Source organism: Oncorhynchus mykiss, chromosome 25 (genome assembly GCF_013265735.2).
Source record: "Oncorhynchus mykiss isolate Arlee chromosome 25, USDA_OmykA_1.1, whole genome shotgun sequence".
Lineage (NCBI taxonomy): Eukaryota > Metazoa > Chordata > Actinopteri > Salmoniformes > Salmonidae > Oncorhynchus > Oncorhynchus mykiss.
Window position 1 is genome coordinate 40,563,139 of NC_048589.1, and position 17,500 is coordinate 40,580,638.

Sequence of the window (17,500 nt, forward strand, 5' to 3'; positions counted from 1 at the left end):
TGTACCTGTAACTACCGTTACCGTGCCTCGATTCCACCTCGAAAAGTTTGCATTTCCTTCCCATTTAACATCTCAAAGTCATTCAGGACTTCGCTGCTGTAACGCGCCTTTCTCTGACATATTTATGAGTGTCAAGAATCAGTATTTTCGGAGACGGATTAGTTGCCGTACTTTCGAGAACACAAACACATCTTTCATAGCGAGCTAGAAAGGGGAGGGGCACGGTATAGGTAGGTCAGCCACCAGGCACTAGGCCCATCTATCGGCAATCAACAGCTGTATCTCACACTGGAATGCCAGTGCGAGGGAGAGAGAAGAGGGAGAGAGAGGAAGAGGCAGGCAGGCCAGCTTTGGCAATGTTAAACATGTGTTTCCCATGCCAATTGTCCTTGCCCTTGAATTGAGAGGAGGGGGCAGGCAGGCCAGCGTGAGGGAGAGAGAGGAGGAGGCAGGCAGGCCAGCGTGAGGGAGAGAGACTAGGGGCCAGGCAGGCCAGCGTGGGGGAGAGAGAGGAGGGGGTAGGCAGGCCAGCGTGAGGGAGAGAGAGGAGGGGGTAGGCAGGCCAGCGTGAGGGAGAGAGAGGAGGGGCCAGGCAGGCCAGCGTGGGGGAGAGAGAGGAGGGGGTAGGCAGGCCAGCGTGAGGGAGAAAGAGGAGGGGGCAGGCAGGCCAGCGTGAGGGAGAAAGAGGAGGGAGAGAGAGGAGGGGGCAGGCAGGCCAGCGTGAGGGAGAAAGAGGAGGGGGAAGGCCGGCCAGCGTGAGGGAGAAAGAGGAGGGAGAGAGAGGAGAGGTCAGGCAGGCCAGCGTGAGGGAGAAAGAGGAGGGAGAGAGAGGAGGGGGCAGGCATGCAGGCCAACGTGAGGGAGAAAGAGAGGGAGAGAGAGGAGGGGGCAGGCAGGCCAGCGTGAGGGAGAGAGAGGAGGGAGTAGGCAGGCCAGCGTGAGGGAGAGAGAGGAGGGAGTAGGCAGGCCAGCACGAGGGAGAGAGAGGAGGGGGTAGGCAGGCCAGCGTGAGGGAGAAAGAGGAGGGGGTAGGCAGGCCAGCGTGAGGGAGAGAGAGGAGGGGGTAGGCAGGCAAGCGTGAGGGAGAGAGAGGAGGGGGTAGGCAGGCCAGCGTGAGGGAGAGAGAAGAGGGGGTAGGCAGGCCAGCGTGAGGGAGAAAGAGGAGGGAGAGAGAGGAGGGGTCAGGTAGGCCAGCGTGAGGGAGAAAGAGGAGGGAGAGAGAGGAGGGGTCAGGTAGGCCAGCGTGAGGGAGAAAGAGGAGGGGAGAGAGGAGGGGGCAGGCAGGCCAGCGTGAGGGAGAAAGAGGAGGGAGAGAGAGGAGGGGTCAGGCAGGCCAGCGTGAGGGAGAAAGAGGAGGGATAGAGAGGAGGGGGCAGGCAGGCCAGCGTGAGGGAGAGAGAGTGGGGGGCAGGCAGGCCAGCGTGACGGAGAAAGAGGAGGGAGAGAGAGGCAGCGTGAGGGAGAGAGAGGAGGGGGCAGGCAGGCCAGCGTGAGGGAGAGAGAGGAGGGGGCAGGCAGGCCAGCGTGAGCGAGAAAGAGGAGGGAGAGAGAGGAGGGGGCAGGCAGGCCAGCGTGAGGGAGAAAGAGGAGGGAGAGAGAGAAGGGGGCAGGCAGGCCAGCGTGAGGGAGAAAGAGGAGGGAGAGAGAGGAGGGGGTAGGCAGGCCAGCGTGAGGGAGAAAGAGGAGGGAGAGAGAGGAGGGGGCAGGCAGGCCAGCAGAAAGAACTGTAAAGTGAAGAGGTGAAGTGAAGACACCTGAAAAGGGGCTGAAATACTGTCCCCGGATGACAAGTACAGCTACATGGATTAAACCATGACAGAGTGGTGGGGGTGTTCGTTTCCTTTGGACTATAAGGTTCTATGTGAATACAGTGTAATTGATAATTAGATGGTTCTTCATATGTCTGGGTAGGTAACATTTTTAAAGGTTAATTTTAAGTGGCAAAACTATAAAGTTCTCTCTGCATAAACCCATTTGAACGCTATACGTTTCTTTACCTGCTATCCAATCACAAGTCTGAACAAATACAGACAGACCAATCAGAACACATCTTTACCATCTCCCTCTAAGTATGATCTCGGCTAGTCTCGCCAGCTATAATGGGATGCAATCAACAACAAAAAACAACACTGTCAGAAATGTTAAAGTATTTATCACAACGTATTCACACCCTTTGATTTTTTCCCCCCACATTTTTATTTTGGTTTCATCCTGAATTTAAAATGGATTTAAAGTGAGATGTTGTGTCGCTGGTCTATACACAACACCCCATAAATGTCAAAGTGGAATTATGTTTTTTCTACATTTTTACAAACTCATTAAAAATGAAAAGCTGAAATGTATTGAGTCAATAAGTATTCAGACCTTTCCTTAAGCCTAAATACGTTCAGGAGTAAAACCAGTCAAATAATAAGTAGCAATAAATAGTGTTTAATTAAAATGATTTTTAAATGACTACCTCATCTCTGTGACCCCACACATACAATTATCTGTAAGGTCCTTCAGTCGAGCAGTGAAATTCAAACACAGATTCAACCACACAGACCAGGGAGGTTTTCCAATGCCTCACAAATAAAGGCAACTTTATAATAACTCTGTCTGTGAGATAAAGCAATCAATGGACAGTGTTCTTTTTAAAAAATGTATATTTATACTGCCATAGTTTTTAATGTTAGATGGGTAAGAAGGAACAAAAAGCAGACATTGAATATCCCTTTGATTATGGTGAATGTATTAATTACACTTTGGATGGTGTATCAATACACCCAGTCACTACTAAGATAAACATATTTCCACTTTCACATTATGGGGTATTGTGGGTATGCCTGTGACACAACATCTCAATTGAATCCATTTAAAATTCCGTCTGTAATCAAAGTCAAAGGGTATGAATACGTTCTGAAGGCACTGTAAATGTAATGATTACCAGAGAGTCAACACTTTACCAGAGAGGGAACACTTTACCATAGAGTCAACACTTTACCAGAGAGGGAACACTTTACCAGAGAGTCAACACTTTACCAGAGAGTCAACACTTTACCAGAGAGTCAACACTTTACCAGAGAGGGAACACTTTAACAGAGAGTCAACACTTTACCAGAGAGTCAACACTTTACCAGAGAGTCAACACTTTACCAGAGAGTCAACACTATACCAGAGAGGGAACACTTTACCAGAGAGTCAACACTTTACCAGAGAGTCAACACTTTACCAGAGAGGGAACACTTTACCAGAGAGTCAACACTTTACCAGAGAGTCAACACTTTACCAGAGCGTCAACACTTTACCAGAGAGTCAACACTTTACCAGAGTCAACACTTTATCATAGAGTCAACACTTTACCAGAGAGTCAACACTTTACCAGAGAGTCAACACTTTACCAGAGAGTCAACACTTTACCAGAGAGGGAACACTTTACCAGAGAGTCAACACTTTACCAGAGAGTCAACACTTTACCAGAGAGTCAACACTTTACCAGAGAGTCAACACTATACCAGAGAGTCAACACTTTACCAGAGAGTCAACACTTTACCAGAGAGGGAACACTTTACCAGAGTCAACACTTTACCAGAGTCAACACTTTACCAGAGAGTCAACACTTTACCAGAGAGGGAACACTTTACCAGATAGTCAACACTTTACCATAGAGTCAACACTTTACCAGAGAGTCAAAACTTTATCATAGAGTCAACACTTTACCAGAGAGTCAACACTTTACCAGAGAGTCAACACTTTATCATAGAGTCAACACTTTACCAGAGAGTCAACACTTTACCATAGAGTCAACACTTTACCGGAGAGGGAACACTTTACCAGAGAGTCAACACTTTACCAGAGAGTAAACACTTTACCAGAGAGTCAACACTTTACCAGAGAGTCAACACTTTACCAGAGAGTCAACACTTTAACAGAGAGTCAACACTTTACCAGAGAGTCAACACTTTACCAGAAAGTCAACACTTTACCAGAGAGTCAACACTTTACCAGAGAGTCAACACTTTATCATAGAGTCAACACTTTATCATAGAGTCAACACTTTATCATAGAGACAACACTTTATCATAGAGTCAACACTTTATCATAGAGTCAACACTTAACCAGAGAGTCAACACTTTACCAGAGAGTCAACACTTTATCATAGAGTCAACACTTTACCAGAGTCAACACTTTACCAGAGAGTCAACACTTTACCAGAGAGTCAACACTTTACCAGAGAGTCAACACTTTATCATAGAGTCAACACTTTACCAGAGAGTCAACACTTTACAAGAGAGTCAACACTTTACCAGCGAGTCAACACTTTACCAGAGAGTCAACACTTTACCAGAGAGTCAACACTTTACCAGAGAGTCAACACTTTACCAGAGGGAACACTTTACCAGAGAGTCAACACTTTACTAGAGAGTCAACACTTTACCAGAGAGTCAACACTTTACCAGAGAGTCAACACTTTACAAGAGAGTCAACACTTTACCAGCGAGTCAACACTTCACCAGAGTCAACACTTTACCTAAGAGTCAACACTTTACCAGAGAGTCAACACTTTACCAGAGAGTCAACACTTTACCAGAGAGTCAACACTTTACCAGAGGGAACACTTTACCAGAGAGTCAACACTTTACCAGAGAGTCAACACTTTACCAGAGAGTCAACACTTTACCAGAGAGTCAACACTTTACCAGAGAGTCAACACTTTACCAGAGAGGGAACACTTTACCAGAGAGTCAACACTTTACCAGAGAGTCAACACTTTACCAGAGAGTCAACACTTTACCAGAGTCAACACTTTACCAGAGAGTCAACACTTTACCATAGAGGGAACACTTTACCAGAGAGGGAACACTTTACCAGAGTCAACACTTTACCAGAGAGTCAACACTTTACCAGAAAGGGAACACTTTAACAGAGAGTCAACACTTTACCAGAGAGTCAACACTTTACCAGAGAGTCAACACTTTACCAGAGAGTCAACACTATACCAGAGAGGGAACACTTTACCAGAGAGTCAACACTTTACCAGAGAGGGAACACTTTAACAGAGAGTCAACACTTTACCAGAGAGTCAACACTTTACCAGAGAGTCAACACTTTACCAGAGAGTCAACACTATACCAGAGAGGGAACACTATACCAGAGAGTCAACACTTTACCAGAGAGTCAACACTTTACCAGAGAGTCAACACTTTACCAGAGAGGGAACACTTTACCAGAGAGTCAACACTTTACCAGAGAGTCAACACTTTACCAGAGAGGGAACACTTTACCAGAGAGTCAACACTTTACCAGAGAGTCAACACTTTACCAGAGAGTCAACACTTTACCAGAGAGTCAACACTATACCAGAGAGGGAACACTTTACCAGAGAGTCAACACTTTACCAGAGAGTCAACACTTTACCAGAGAGGGAACACTTTACCAGAGAGTCAACACTTTACCAGAGAGTCAACACTTTACCAGAGCGTCAACACTTTACCAGAGAGTCAACACTTTACCAGAGTCAACACTTTATCATAGAGTCAACACTTTACCAGAGAGTCAACACTTTACCAGAGAGTCAACACTTTACCAGAGAGGGAACACTTTACCAGAGAGTAAACACTTTACCAGAGAGTCAACACTTTACCAGAGAGTCAACACTTTACCAGAGAGTCAACACTATGCCAGAGAGTCAACACTTTACCAGAGAGTCAACACTTTACCAGAGAGTCAACACTTTACCAGAGAGTCAACACTTTATCATAGAGTCAACACTTTATCATAGAGTCAACACTTTATCATAGAGACAACACTTTATCATAGAGTCAACACTTTATCATAGAGTCAACACTTTATCATAGAGTCAACACTTTACAAGAGAGTCAACACTTTACCAGCGAGTCAACACTTTACCAGAGAGTCAACACTTTACCAGAGAGTCAACACTTTACCAGAGAGTCAACACTTTACCAGAGGGAACACTTTACCAGAGAGTCAACACTTTACCAGAGAGTCAACACTTTACCAGAGAGTCAACACTTTACCAGAGAGTCAACACTTTACAAGAGAGTCAACACTTTACCAGCGAGTCAACACTTTACCAGAGTCAACACTTTACCAGAGAGTCAACACTTTACCAGAGAGTCAACACTTTACCAGAGAGTCAACACTTTACCAGAGAGTCAACACTTTACCAGAGGGAACACTTTACCAGAGAGTCAACACTTTACCAGAGAGTCAACACTTTACCAGAGAGTCAACACTTTACCAGAGAGGGAACACTTTACCAGAGAGTCAACACTTTACCAGAGAGTCAACACTTTACCAGAGAGTCAACACTTTACCAGAGAGTCAACACTTTACCAGAGTCAACACTTTACCAGAGAGTCAACACTTTACCAGAGAGGGAACACTTTACCAGAGAGGGAACACTTTAACAGAGAGTCAACACTATACCAGAGAGGGAACACTTTACCAGAGAGTCAACACTTTACCAGAGAGTCAACACTTTACCAGAGAGGGAACACTTTACCAGAGAGTCAACACTTTACCAGAGAGTCAACACTTTACCAGAGAGGGAACACTTTACCAGAGAGTCAACACTTTACCAGAGAGTCAACACTTTACCAGAGAGTCAACACTTTACCAGAGAGTCAACACTATACCAGAGAGTCAACACTTTACCAGAGAGTCAACACTTTACCAGAGAGGGAACACTATACCAGAGAGTCAACACTTTACCAGAGAGTCAACACTTTACCAGAGAGTCAACACTATACCAGAGAGTCAACACTATACCAGAGAGTCAACACTTTACCAGAGAGTCAACACTTTACCAGAGAGTCAACACTTTACCAGAGAGTCAACACTATACCAGAGAGTCAACACTTTATCAGAGAGTCAACACTATACCAGAGAGTCAACACTATACCAGAGAGTCAACACTTTACCAGAGAGTCAACACTTTACCAGAGAGTCAACACTTTATCAGAGAGTCAACACTTTACCAGAGAGGGAACACTTTACCAGAGAGTCAACACTTTACCAGAGAGTCAACATTTTACCAGAGAGTCAACACTTTAACAGAGAGTCAACACTTTACCAGAGAGTCAACACTTTACCAGAGAGTCAACACTTTACCAGAGAGTCAACACTTTACCAGAGAGGGAACACTTTAACAGAGAGTCAACACTATACCAGAGAGGGAACACTTTACCAGAGAGTCAACACTTTACCAGAGAGTCAACACTTTACCAGAGAGGGAACACTTTACCAGAGAGTCAACACTTTACCAGAGAGTCAACACTTTACCAGAGAGGGAACACTTTACCAGAGAGTCAACACTTTACCAGAGAGTCAACACTTTACCAGAGAGTCAACACTTTACCAGAGAGTCAACACTATACCAGAGAGTCAACACTTTACCAGAGAGTCAACACTTTACCAGAGAGGGAACACTATACCAGAGAGTCAACACTTTACCAGAGAGTCAACACTTTACCAGAGAGTCAACACTATACCAGAGAGTCAACACTATACCAGAGAGTCAACACTTTACCAGAGAGTCAACACTTTACCAGAGAGTCAACACTTTACCAGAGAGTCAACACTATACCAGAAAGTCAACACTTTATCAGAGAGTCAACACTATACCAGAGAGTCAACACTATACCAGAGAGTCAACACTTTACCAGAGAGTCAACACTTTACCAGAGAGTCAACACTTTATCAGAGAGTCAACACTTTACCAGAGAGGGAACACTTTACCAGAGAGTCAACACTTTACCAGAGAGTCAACATTTTACCAGAGAGTCAACACTTTAACAGAGAGTCAACACTTTACCAGAGAGTCAACACTTTACCAGAGAGTCAACACTTTACCAGAGAGTCAACACTTTACCAGAGAGGGAACACTTTACCATAGAGTCAACACTTTACCAGAGAGGGAACACTTTACCAGAGAGTCAACACTTTATCAGAGAGTCAACACTTTACCAGAGAGGGAACACTTTACCAGAGAGTCAACACTTTACCAGAGAGTCAACACTTTACAAGAGAGTCAACACTTTATCATAGAGTCAACACTTTATCATAGAGTCAACACTTTATCATAGAGTCAACACTTTACCAGAGAGTCAACACTTTACCAGAGAGTCAACACTTTATCATAGAGTCAACACTTTACCAGAGAGTCAACACTTTACCAGAGAGTCAACACTTTACCAGAGAGTCAACACTTTATCATAGAGTCAACACTTTACCAGAGAGTCAACACTTTACCAGAGAGTCAACACTTTACCTGAGAGTCAACACTTTACCAGAGAGTCAACACTTTACCAGAGAGTCAACACTTTACCAGAGAGTCAACACTTTACCAGAGAGGGAACACTTTACCAGAGAGTCAACACTTTACCAGAGAGTCAACACTTTACCAGAGAGTCAACACTTTACCAGAGAGTCAACACTTTACCAGAAAGTCAACACTTTACCAGAGAGTCAACACTTTACCAGAGAGTCAACACTTTATCAGAGAGTCAACACTTTACCAGAGAGGGAACACTTTACCAGAGAGTCAACACTTTACCAGAGAGTCAACATTTTACCAGAGAGTCAACACTTTATCATAGAGTCATCACTTTACCAGAGAGTCAACACTTTACCAGAGAGTCAACACTTTACCAGAGAGTCAACACTTTACCAGAGAGGGAACACTTTATCATAGAGTCAACACTTTACCAGAGAGTCAACACTTTACCAGAGAGTCAACACTTTATCATAGAGTCAACACTTTACCAGAGAGTCAACACTTTACCAGAGAGTCAACACTTTACCAGAGAGTCAACACTTTATCATAGAGTCAACACTTTACCAGAGAGTCAACACTTTACCAGAGAGTCAACACTTTACCTGAGAGTCAACACTTTACCAGAGAGTCAACACTTTACCAGAGAGTCAACACTTTACCAGAGAGTCAACACTTTACCAGAGAGGGAACACTTTACCAGAGAGTCAACACTTTACCAGAGAGTCAACACTTTACCAGAGAGTCAACACTTTACCAGAGAGTCAACACTTTAACAGAGAGTCAACACTTTACCAGAGAGTCAACACTTTACCAGAGAGTCAACACTTTATCATAGAGTCAACACTTTATCATAGAGTCAACACTTTACCAGAGAGTCAACACTTTACCAGAGAGTCAACACTTTATCATAGAGTCAACACTTTACCAGAGAGTCAACACTTTACCAGAGAGTCAACACTTTACCTGAGAGTCAACACTTTACCAGAGAGTCAACACTTTACCAGAGAGTCAACACTTTACCAGAGAGTCAACACTTTACCAGAGAGGGAACACTTTACCAGAGAGTCAACACTTTACCAGAGAGTCAACACTTTACCAGAGAGTCAACACTTTACCAGAGAGTCAACACTTTATCAGAGAGTCAACACTTTACCAGAGAGGGAACACTTTACCAGAGAGTCAACACTTTACCAGAGAGTCAACATTTTACCAGAGAGTCAACACTTTATCATAGAGTCATCACTTTACCAGAGAGTCAACACTTTACCAGAGAGTCAACACTTTACCAGAGAGTCAACACTTTACCAGAGAGGGAACACTTTATCATAGAGTCAACACTTTACCAGAGAGTCAACACTTTATCATAGAGTCAACACTTTACCAGAGAGTCAACACTTTACCAGAGAGTCAACACTTTACCAGAGAGTCAACACTTTATCATAGAGTCAACACTTTACCAGAGAGTCAACACTTTACCTGAGAGTCAACACTTTACCTGAGAGTCAACACTTTACCAGAGAGTCAACACTTTACCAGAGAGTCAACACTTTACCAGAGAGTCAACACTTTACCAGAGAGGGAACACTTTACCAGAGAGTCAACACTTTACCAGAGAGTCAACACTTTACCAGAGAGTCAACACTTTACCAGAGAGTCAACACTTTAACAGAGAGTCAACACTTTACCAGAGAGTCAACACTTTACCAGAGAGGGAACACTTTACCAGAGAGTCAACACTTTACCAGAGAGTCAACACTTTACCTGAGAGTCAACACTTTACCTGAGAGTCAACACTTTACCAGAGAGTCAACACTTTACCAGAGAGTCAACACTTTACCAGAGAGTCAACACTTTACCAGAGAGTCAACACTTTACCAGAGAGTCAACACTTTATCATAGAGTCAACACTTTATCATAGAGTCAACACTTTATCATAGAGTCAACACTTTACCAGAGAGTCAACACTTTACCAGAGAGTCAACACTTCATCATAGAGTCAACACTTTACCAGAGAGTCAACACTTTACCAGAGAGTCAACACTTTACCAGAGAGTCAACACTTTATCATAGAGTCAACACTTTACCAGAGAGTCAACACTTTACCAGAGAGTCAACACTTTACCTGAGAGTCAACAATTTACCAGAGAGTCAACACTTTACCAGAGAGTCAACACTTTACCAGAGAGTCAACACTTTACCAGAGAGGGAACACTTTACCAGAGAGTCAACACTTTACCAGAGTCAACACTTTACCAGAGAGTCAACACTTTACCAGAGAGTCAACACTTTACCAGAGAGTCAACACTTTACCAGAGAGGGAACACTTTACCAGAAAGGGAACACTTTACCAGAGAGGGAACACTTTACCAGAGAGTCAACACTATACCAGAGAGTCAACACTTTACCAGAGAGTCAACACTTTACCAGAGAGTCAACACTTTACCAGAGAGGGAACACTTTACCAGAGAGGGAACACTTTAACAGAGAGTCAACACTTTACCAGAGAGTCAACACTTTACCAGAGAGTCAACACTTTACCAGAGAGTCAACACTTTAACAGAGAGTCAACACTTTACCAGAGAGTCAACACTTTACCAGAGAGTCAACACTTTACCAGAGAGTCAACACTTTATCATAGAGTCAACACTTTATCATAGAGTCAACACTTTATCATAGAGTCAACACTTTATCATAGAGTCAACACTTTACCAGAGAGGGAACACTTTACCAGAGAGTCAACACTTTACCAGAGAGTCAACACTTTATCAGAGAGTCAACACTTTAACAGAGAGTCAACACTTTACTAGAGAGTCAACACTTTACCAGAGAGGGAACACTTTACCAGAGAGGGAACACTATACCAGAGAGTCAACACTATACCAGAGAGTCAACACTTTAACAGAGAGTCAACACTTTACCAGAGAGTCAACACTTTACCAGAGAGTCAACACTTTACCAGAGAGGGAACACTTTACCAGAGAGGGAACACTTTACCAGAGAGTCAACACTTTACCAGAGAGGGAACACTTTACCAGAGAGTCAACACTTTAACAGAGAGTCAACACTTTACCAGAGAGTCAACACTTTAACAGAGAGTCAACACTTTACCAGAGAGGGAACACTATACCAGAGAGGGAACACTTTACCAGAGAGTCAACACTTTACCAGAGAGGGAACACTTTACCAGAGAGGGAACACTTTACCAGAGAGTCAACACTTTACCAGAGAGTCAACACTTTACCAGAGAGTCAACACTTTACCAGAGAGTCAACACTTTATCATAGAGTCAACACTTTACCAGAGAGTCAACACTTTACCAGAGAGTCAACACTTTACCTGAGAGTCAACACTTTACCAGAGAGTCAACACTTTACCAGAGAGGGAACACTTTACCAGAGAGTCAACACTTTACCAGAGAGTCAACACTTTACCAGAGAGTCAACACTTTACCAGAGAGTCAACACTTTAACAGAGAGTCAACACTTTACCAGAGAGTCAACACTTTACCAGAGAGTCAACACTTTATCATAGAGTCAACACTTTATCATAGAGTCAACACTTTATCATAGAGTCAACACTTTACCAGAGAGTCAACACTTTACCAGAGAGTCAACACTTTATCATAGAGTCAACACTTTACCAGAGAGTCAACACTTTACCAGAGAGTCAACACTTTACCAGAGAGTCAACACTTTATCATAGAGTCAACACTTTACCAGAGAGTCAACACTTTACCAGAGAGTCAACACTTTACCTGAGAGTCAACACTTTACCAGAGAGTCAACACTTTACCAGAGAGTCAACACTTTACCAGAGAGTCAACACTTTACCAGAGAGGGAACACTTTACCAGAGAGTCAACACTTTACCAGAGTCAACACTTTACCAGAGAGTCAACACTTTACCAGAGAGGGAACACTTTACCAGAGAGTCAACACTTTACCAGAGAGGGAACACTTTACCAGAGAGTCAACACTTTACCAGAGAGTCAACACTTTACCAGAGAGTCAACACTTTACCAGAGAGGGAACACTTTACCAGAGAGTCAACACTTTACCAGAGAGGGAACACTTTACCAGAGAGTCAACACTTTACCAGAGAGTCAACACTTTACCAGAGAGTCAACACTTTACCAGAGAGTCAACACTTTAACAGAGAGTCAACACTTTACCAGAGAGTCAACACTTTACCAGAGAGTCAACACTTTACCAGAGAGTCAACACTTTATCATAGAGTCAACACTTTATCATAGAGTCAACACTTTATCATAGAGTCAACACTTTATCATAGAGTCAACACTTTACCAGAGAGGGAACACTTTACCAGAGAGTCAACACTTTACCAGAGAGTCAACACTTTATCAGAGAGTCAACACTTTAACAGAGAGTCAACACTTTACTAGAGAGTCAACACTTTACCAGAGAGGGAACACGTTACCAGAGAGGGAACACTATACCAGAGAGTCAACACTATACCAGAGAGTCAACACTTTAACAGAGAGTCAACACTTTACCAGAGAGTCAACACTTTACCAGAGAGTCAACACTTTACCAGAGAGGGAACACTTTACCAGAGAGGGAACACTTTACCAGAGAGTCAACACTTTACCAGAGAGGGAACACTTTACCAGAGAGTCAACACTTTAACAGAGAGTCAACACTTTACCAGAGAGTCAACACTTTAACAGAGAGTCAACACTTTACCAGAGAGGGAACACTATACCAGAGAGGGAACACTTTACCAGAGAGTCAACACTTTACCAGAGAGGGAACACTTTACCAGAGAGGGAACACTTTACCAGAGAGGGAACACTTTACCAGAGAGTCAACACTTTACCAGAGAGTCAACACTTTACCAGAGAGTCAACACTTTACCAGAGAGTCAACACTTTACCAGAGAGGGAACACTTTACCAGAGAGGGAACACTATACCAGAGAGGGAACACTATACCAGAGAGGGAAAGCCCTCGGCTGCAGATAAACATTACCCTGGCTTAGTTTCCTCTTCCTCCTGTGTGTGTGTGTGTGTGTGTGTGTGTGTGTGTGTGTGTGTGTGTGTGTGTGTGTGTGTGTGTGTGTGTGTGTGTGTGTGTGTGTGTTAGCATTAATACTCACAGGCAGGGATGGTACAGTCTCTGGTGTTGTGGTATAGTCTATAGAAGTGTTTCCTGCACCTTGGGTTAAAGAATAGAGGACCTGGAACACAGATACAAGGGTTACACTGGTCCACACACACACACACACACACACACACACACACACACACACACCCACACACACACACACACAATCTCAGTCCTGGGCAACTCCAGTCCTCGAGGGGGAGACACACCTGATTTAAACTAAGTGCATTTCTTAACAGAAGATCATGATTAGTTGAATATTGGAGTCAGGTGTGTTAGCTGGGGTTGGGGGCAAAATGTGACACCAATCAGCCCCCCCCCCCCCCCCCCCCCCCTCGAGGACTGGAGTCGCCCAGGCCTCAGTGACACACAGAAGTGGATAGTGTCTGACCTGTTAGGTGTTTGAGGAACTTTTCTTTTTGTCTCAGGTCTCTGGGGAACACCTCTGGGACGACAGGGAGAACAATACATTCAGACCACATGCATGGTGGACTGGAGGACAATATGTCACAAAAATTTGTTTTTTTTCTGTTTTTTTCTTCTGTTGCCATCCACATCGCCACGTCCACTAGCGTTTTGTCTTCAGCACGGTGTGTTCTGTATGGTGAGACTTGTCACTAATGGTTAAATAAGTCACCTTGGTTAGACTTGTTCACTAATGGTTAAATAAGTCACCTTGGTTAGACTTGTTACTAATGGTTAAATAAGTCACCTACGATGTGTTCTGTATGGTTAGACTTGTTCATTAATGGTTAAATAAGTCACCTTGGTTAGACTTGTCACTAATGGTTAAATAACTCACCTTGGTTAGACTTGTCACTAATGGTTAAATGACTCACCTTGGTTAGATTTGTCACTAATGGTTAAATAAGTCACCTTGGTTAGACTTGTTACTAATGGTTAAATGACTCACCTTGGTTAGACTTGTCACTAATGGTTAAATAAGTCACCTACGATGTGTTCTGTATGGTTAGACTTGTTCACTAATGGTTAAATAAGTCACCTTGGTTAGACTTGTTCACTAATGGTTAAATAAGTCACCTTGGTTAGACTTGTCACTAATGGTTAAATGACTCACCTTGGTTAGACTTGTCACTAATGGTTAAATGACTCACCTTGGTTAGACTTGTCACTAATGGTTAAATAAGTCACCTTGGTTAGACTTGTTACTAATGGTTAAATGACTCACCTTGGTTAGACTTGTTACTAATGGTTAAATAAGTCACCTACGATGTGTTCTGTATGGTTAGACTTGTCACTAATGGTTAAATAAGTCACCTTGGTTAGACTTGTCACTAATGGTTAAATAAGTCACCTTGGTTAGACTTGTCACTAATGGTTAAATAAGTCACCTTGGTTAGACTTGTCACTAACGGTTAAATAACTCACCTACAATGTGTTCTGTATGATTAGACTTGTTCACTAATGGTTAAATAAGTCACCTTGGTTAGACTTGTTCACTAATGGTTAAATAAGTCACCTTGGTTAGACTTGTTCACTAATGGTTAAATAAGTCACCTACGATGTGTTCTGTATGGTTAGACTTGTCACTAATGGTTAAATAAGTCACCTTGGTTAGACTTGTCACTAATGGTTAAATAACTCACCTATGATGTGTTCTCCATGGTGAGACTTGTTCACTTCATTCCCCTCCTTGGTCTCCAAGGTGAACTCCTGTTTTTTGGCGGGGTAACGGACGTGTACCTCGTCCTGTTGCCGAGTCAGACGCACCTTGTCCATGATGAGCTCCAGGAGGTTGTGTCCGTCCGTCTGCCCCCCTTTGCTCACGTCCAGGAAGCTCTGTTTGCAGAAGCCAGCAGTCAGCAGGAGGACCAGCAGCGCCAGAAGGACCGGGATACGCAGGGCGCTCATCGCTCCTACCCCCCGGGGGGGGCACGCCTTCCCCCTCGCAGAGTCACCTCGCACTACCCTGAAAACACACACACAGACTGTTGGTAAGGATCTTCCAAACTGCCTTTCTAAGCACAATTCAACATTCAGCATACAGACAAGCCGTGAACGACAGTTGACCTCAGATAAGTTTAGAAACAGTCTCCCTCCAGTCATGAGAAAACAGATGATCCACTGTCTCCTCCTGCTCACAAAAACAACACCTCCTTTACACTGATGAATCGGAATCTGTGTCTGATGAAAACCAGCCCGTTATTTAAAGGTATATAGCAGCAGTTAGGGCTGGGCGATATGGCCGAAATATCATATCACAATATTTTCTCTGTTTTCTCGTTTGCAACAAGATCTCATGGTTTGACTTCAGATTGAGATGTTTTGTTCACTTTCTCCAAACGTCAAAAGTCAAAATATTTTATTTTTTTTACAACCCGTGGGTTCAATTTAAGACATGAATTCCAAATGGTTCAGTTAAGAGTTGAGGTTAAGGTTTAACACAAGAAAAAAAGGACTGAAACAGAACATGTGACCCTCGGAGCCAGAGCTTGCGGCTTACACCCATCCACACCACCCCATCCACACCACCCATCCACACCACCCCATCCACCACCCACCCATCCACACCACCCATCCACCACCCATCCACACCACCCCAATCCACAACACTAATCCACCACCCATCCACCACCTAACACCACCCACCCATCACCACCCACCCATCCACCCCCATCCCTACCACCCATCCCTACCACCCGTCCACCACCCATTCCCACCACCCGTCCACCACACCCATACACCACCCAACAATCCACCACCCATCACCACCCACTCATCCACCACTCATCACCACCCACCCAACCACCACCCATCCACCACTCCCATCCACTACCCATCCACCACCCCCATCCACACCACCCATACACACCACCCCATCCACACCACCCCCATCCACCACCCCATCCACACTACCCATCCACACCACTCCCATCCACCACCCCATCCACACTACCCATCCACACCACTCCTATCCACCACCCCATCCACACCACACCTATCCACCACCCCATCCACACTACCCATCCACACCACCCCATCCACACCACCCATCCACACCACCCCATCCACCACCCACCCATCCACACCACCCATCCACCACCCATCCACACCACCCCAATCCACAACACTAATCCACCACCCATCCACCACCTAACACCACCCACCCATCACCACCCACCCATCCACCCCCATCCACCACCCATCCCTACCACCCGTCCACCACCCATTCCCACCACCCGTCCACCACACCCATACACCACCCAACAATCCACCACCCATCACCACCCACTCATCCACCACTCATCACCACCCACCCAACCACCACCCATCCACCACTCCCATCCACTACCCATCCACCACCCCCATCCACACCACCCATACACACCACCCCATCCACACCACCCCCATCCACCACCCCATCCACACTACCCATCCACACCACTCCCATCCACCACCCCATCCACACTACCCATCCACACCACTCCTATCCACCACCCCATCCACACCACACCTATCCACCACCCCATCCACACTACCCATCCACACCACCCCCATCCACCACCCCCTCCACACCACCCCCATCCACCACCCCATCCACACTACCCATCCACACCACTCCCATCCACCACCCCATCTACACTACCCATCCACACCACCCCTATATACCACCCACATCCACCACCCCCACCCAAGCCTACTTGATGGTAATAGCGCTCACCGTTCCCCCTAGTGGCGGATTTTGAAGGCCGACATGGATTCACGTCCAACGTCTATGTGAATTTGGTCATATTTTATGTTTCTGAATGATAAAACTTCTAAACATGTTTTTTGAGAAGTGTATGAACCTAGGATGGAAACTGATAAATACTAAGTGCTTTTAATGGATTTAATGTCCATTCTGATGGTTTTATACTTTTAAACTAGGACAGCAACTTAAAGAGAAGTAGTCCAATTTATTTAACTTTTCATTTATTTAGAAACTGTAACAAAATAGCATTACAGAAAGAATTGTAAAAAATCTCTACCGGTTTGTGGGATCCACACCGGTACACCTTAAAGCTAGAGTCCTTAATTAAAACAATAACAATGTTCCCACCCAGCCTCTGTTTTTGGTAAAAAAAAAAAAAAAAGCTG

General features: G+C 44.5%; 2 protein-coding genes across 2 annotated transcripts in view; one reads left to right on the top strand and one right to left on the bottom strand.

The window, feature by feature from the left end:
- Positions 1-17,500, bottom strand: part of LOC110505921 (ALK and LTK ligand 2) — a 26,565-nt gene that overhangs the window by 4,073 nt on the left and 4,992 nt on the right. The window contains exons 2-4 of the mRNA XM_036962979.1: positions 15,010-15,332; positions 13,794-13,847; positions 13,395-13,475 (exon numbers count right to left, since the gene is read on the bottom strand). Coding sequence (XP_036818874.1) covers positions 13,395-13,475; positions 13,794-13,847; positions 15,010-15,274 — 400 coding nt within the window. The 5' untranslated portion in view covers positions 15,275-15,332. The remainder of the gene's footprint in view (positions 1-13,394; positions 13,476-13,793; positions 13,848-15,009; positions 15,333-17,500) is intronic.
- LOC118944272 (pollen-specific leucine-rich repeat extensin-like protein 3) lies at positions 15,530-16,520 on the top strand. Its single transcript, XM_036962740.1, has 2 exons — positions 15,530-15,575; positions 15,853-16,520. Exons 1-2 carry the CDS (start codon positions 15,530-15,532, stop codon positions 16,518-16,520), a joined length of 714 nt encoding a protein of 237 aa, XP_036818635.1.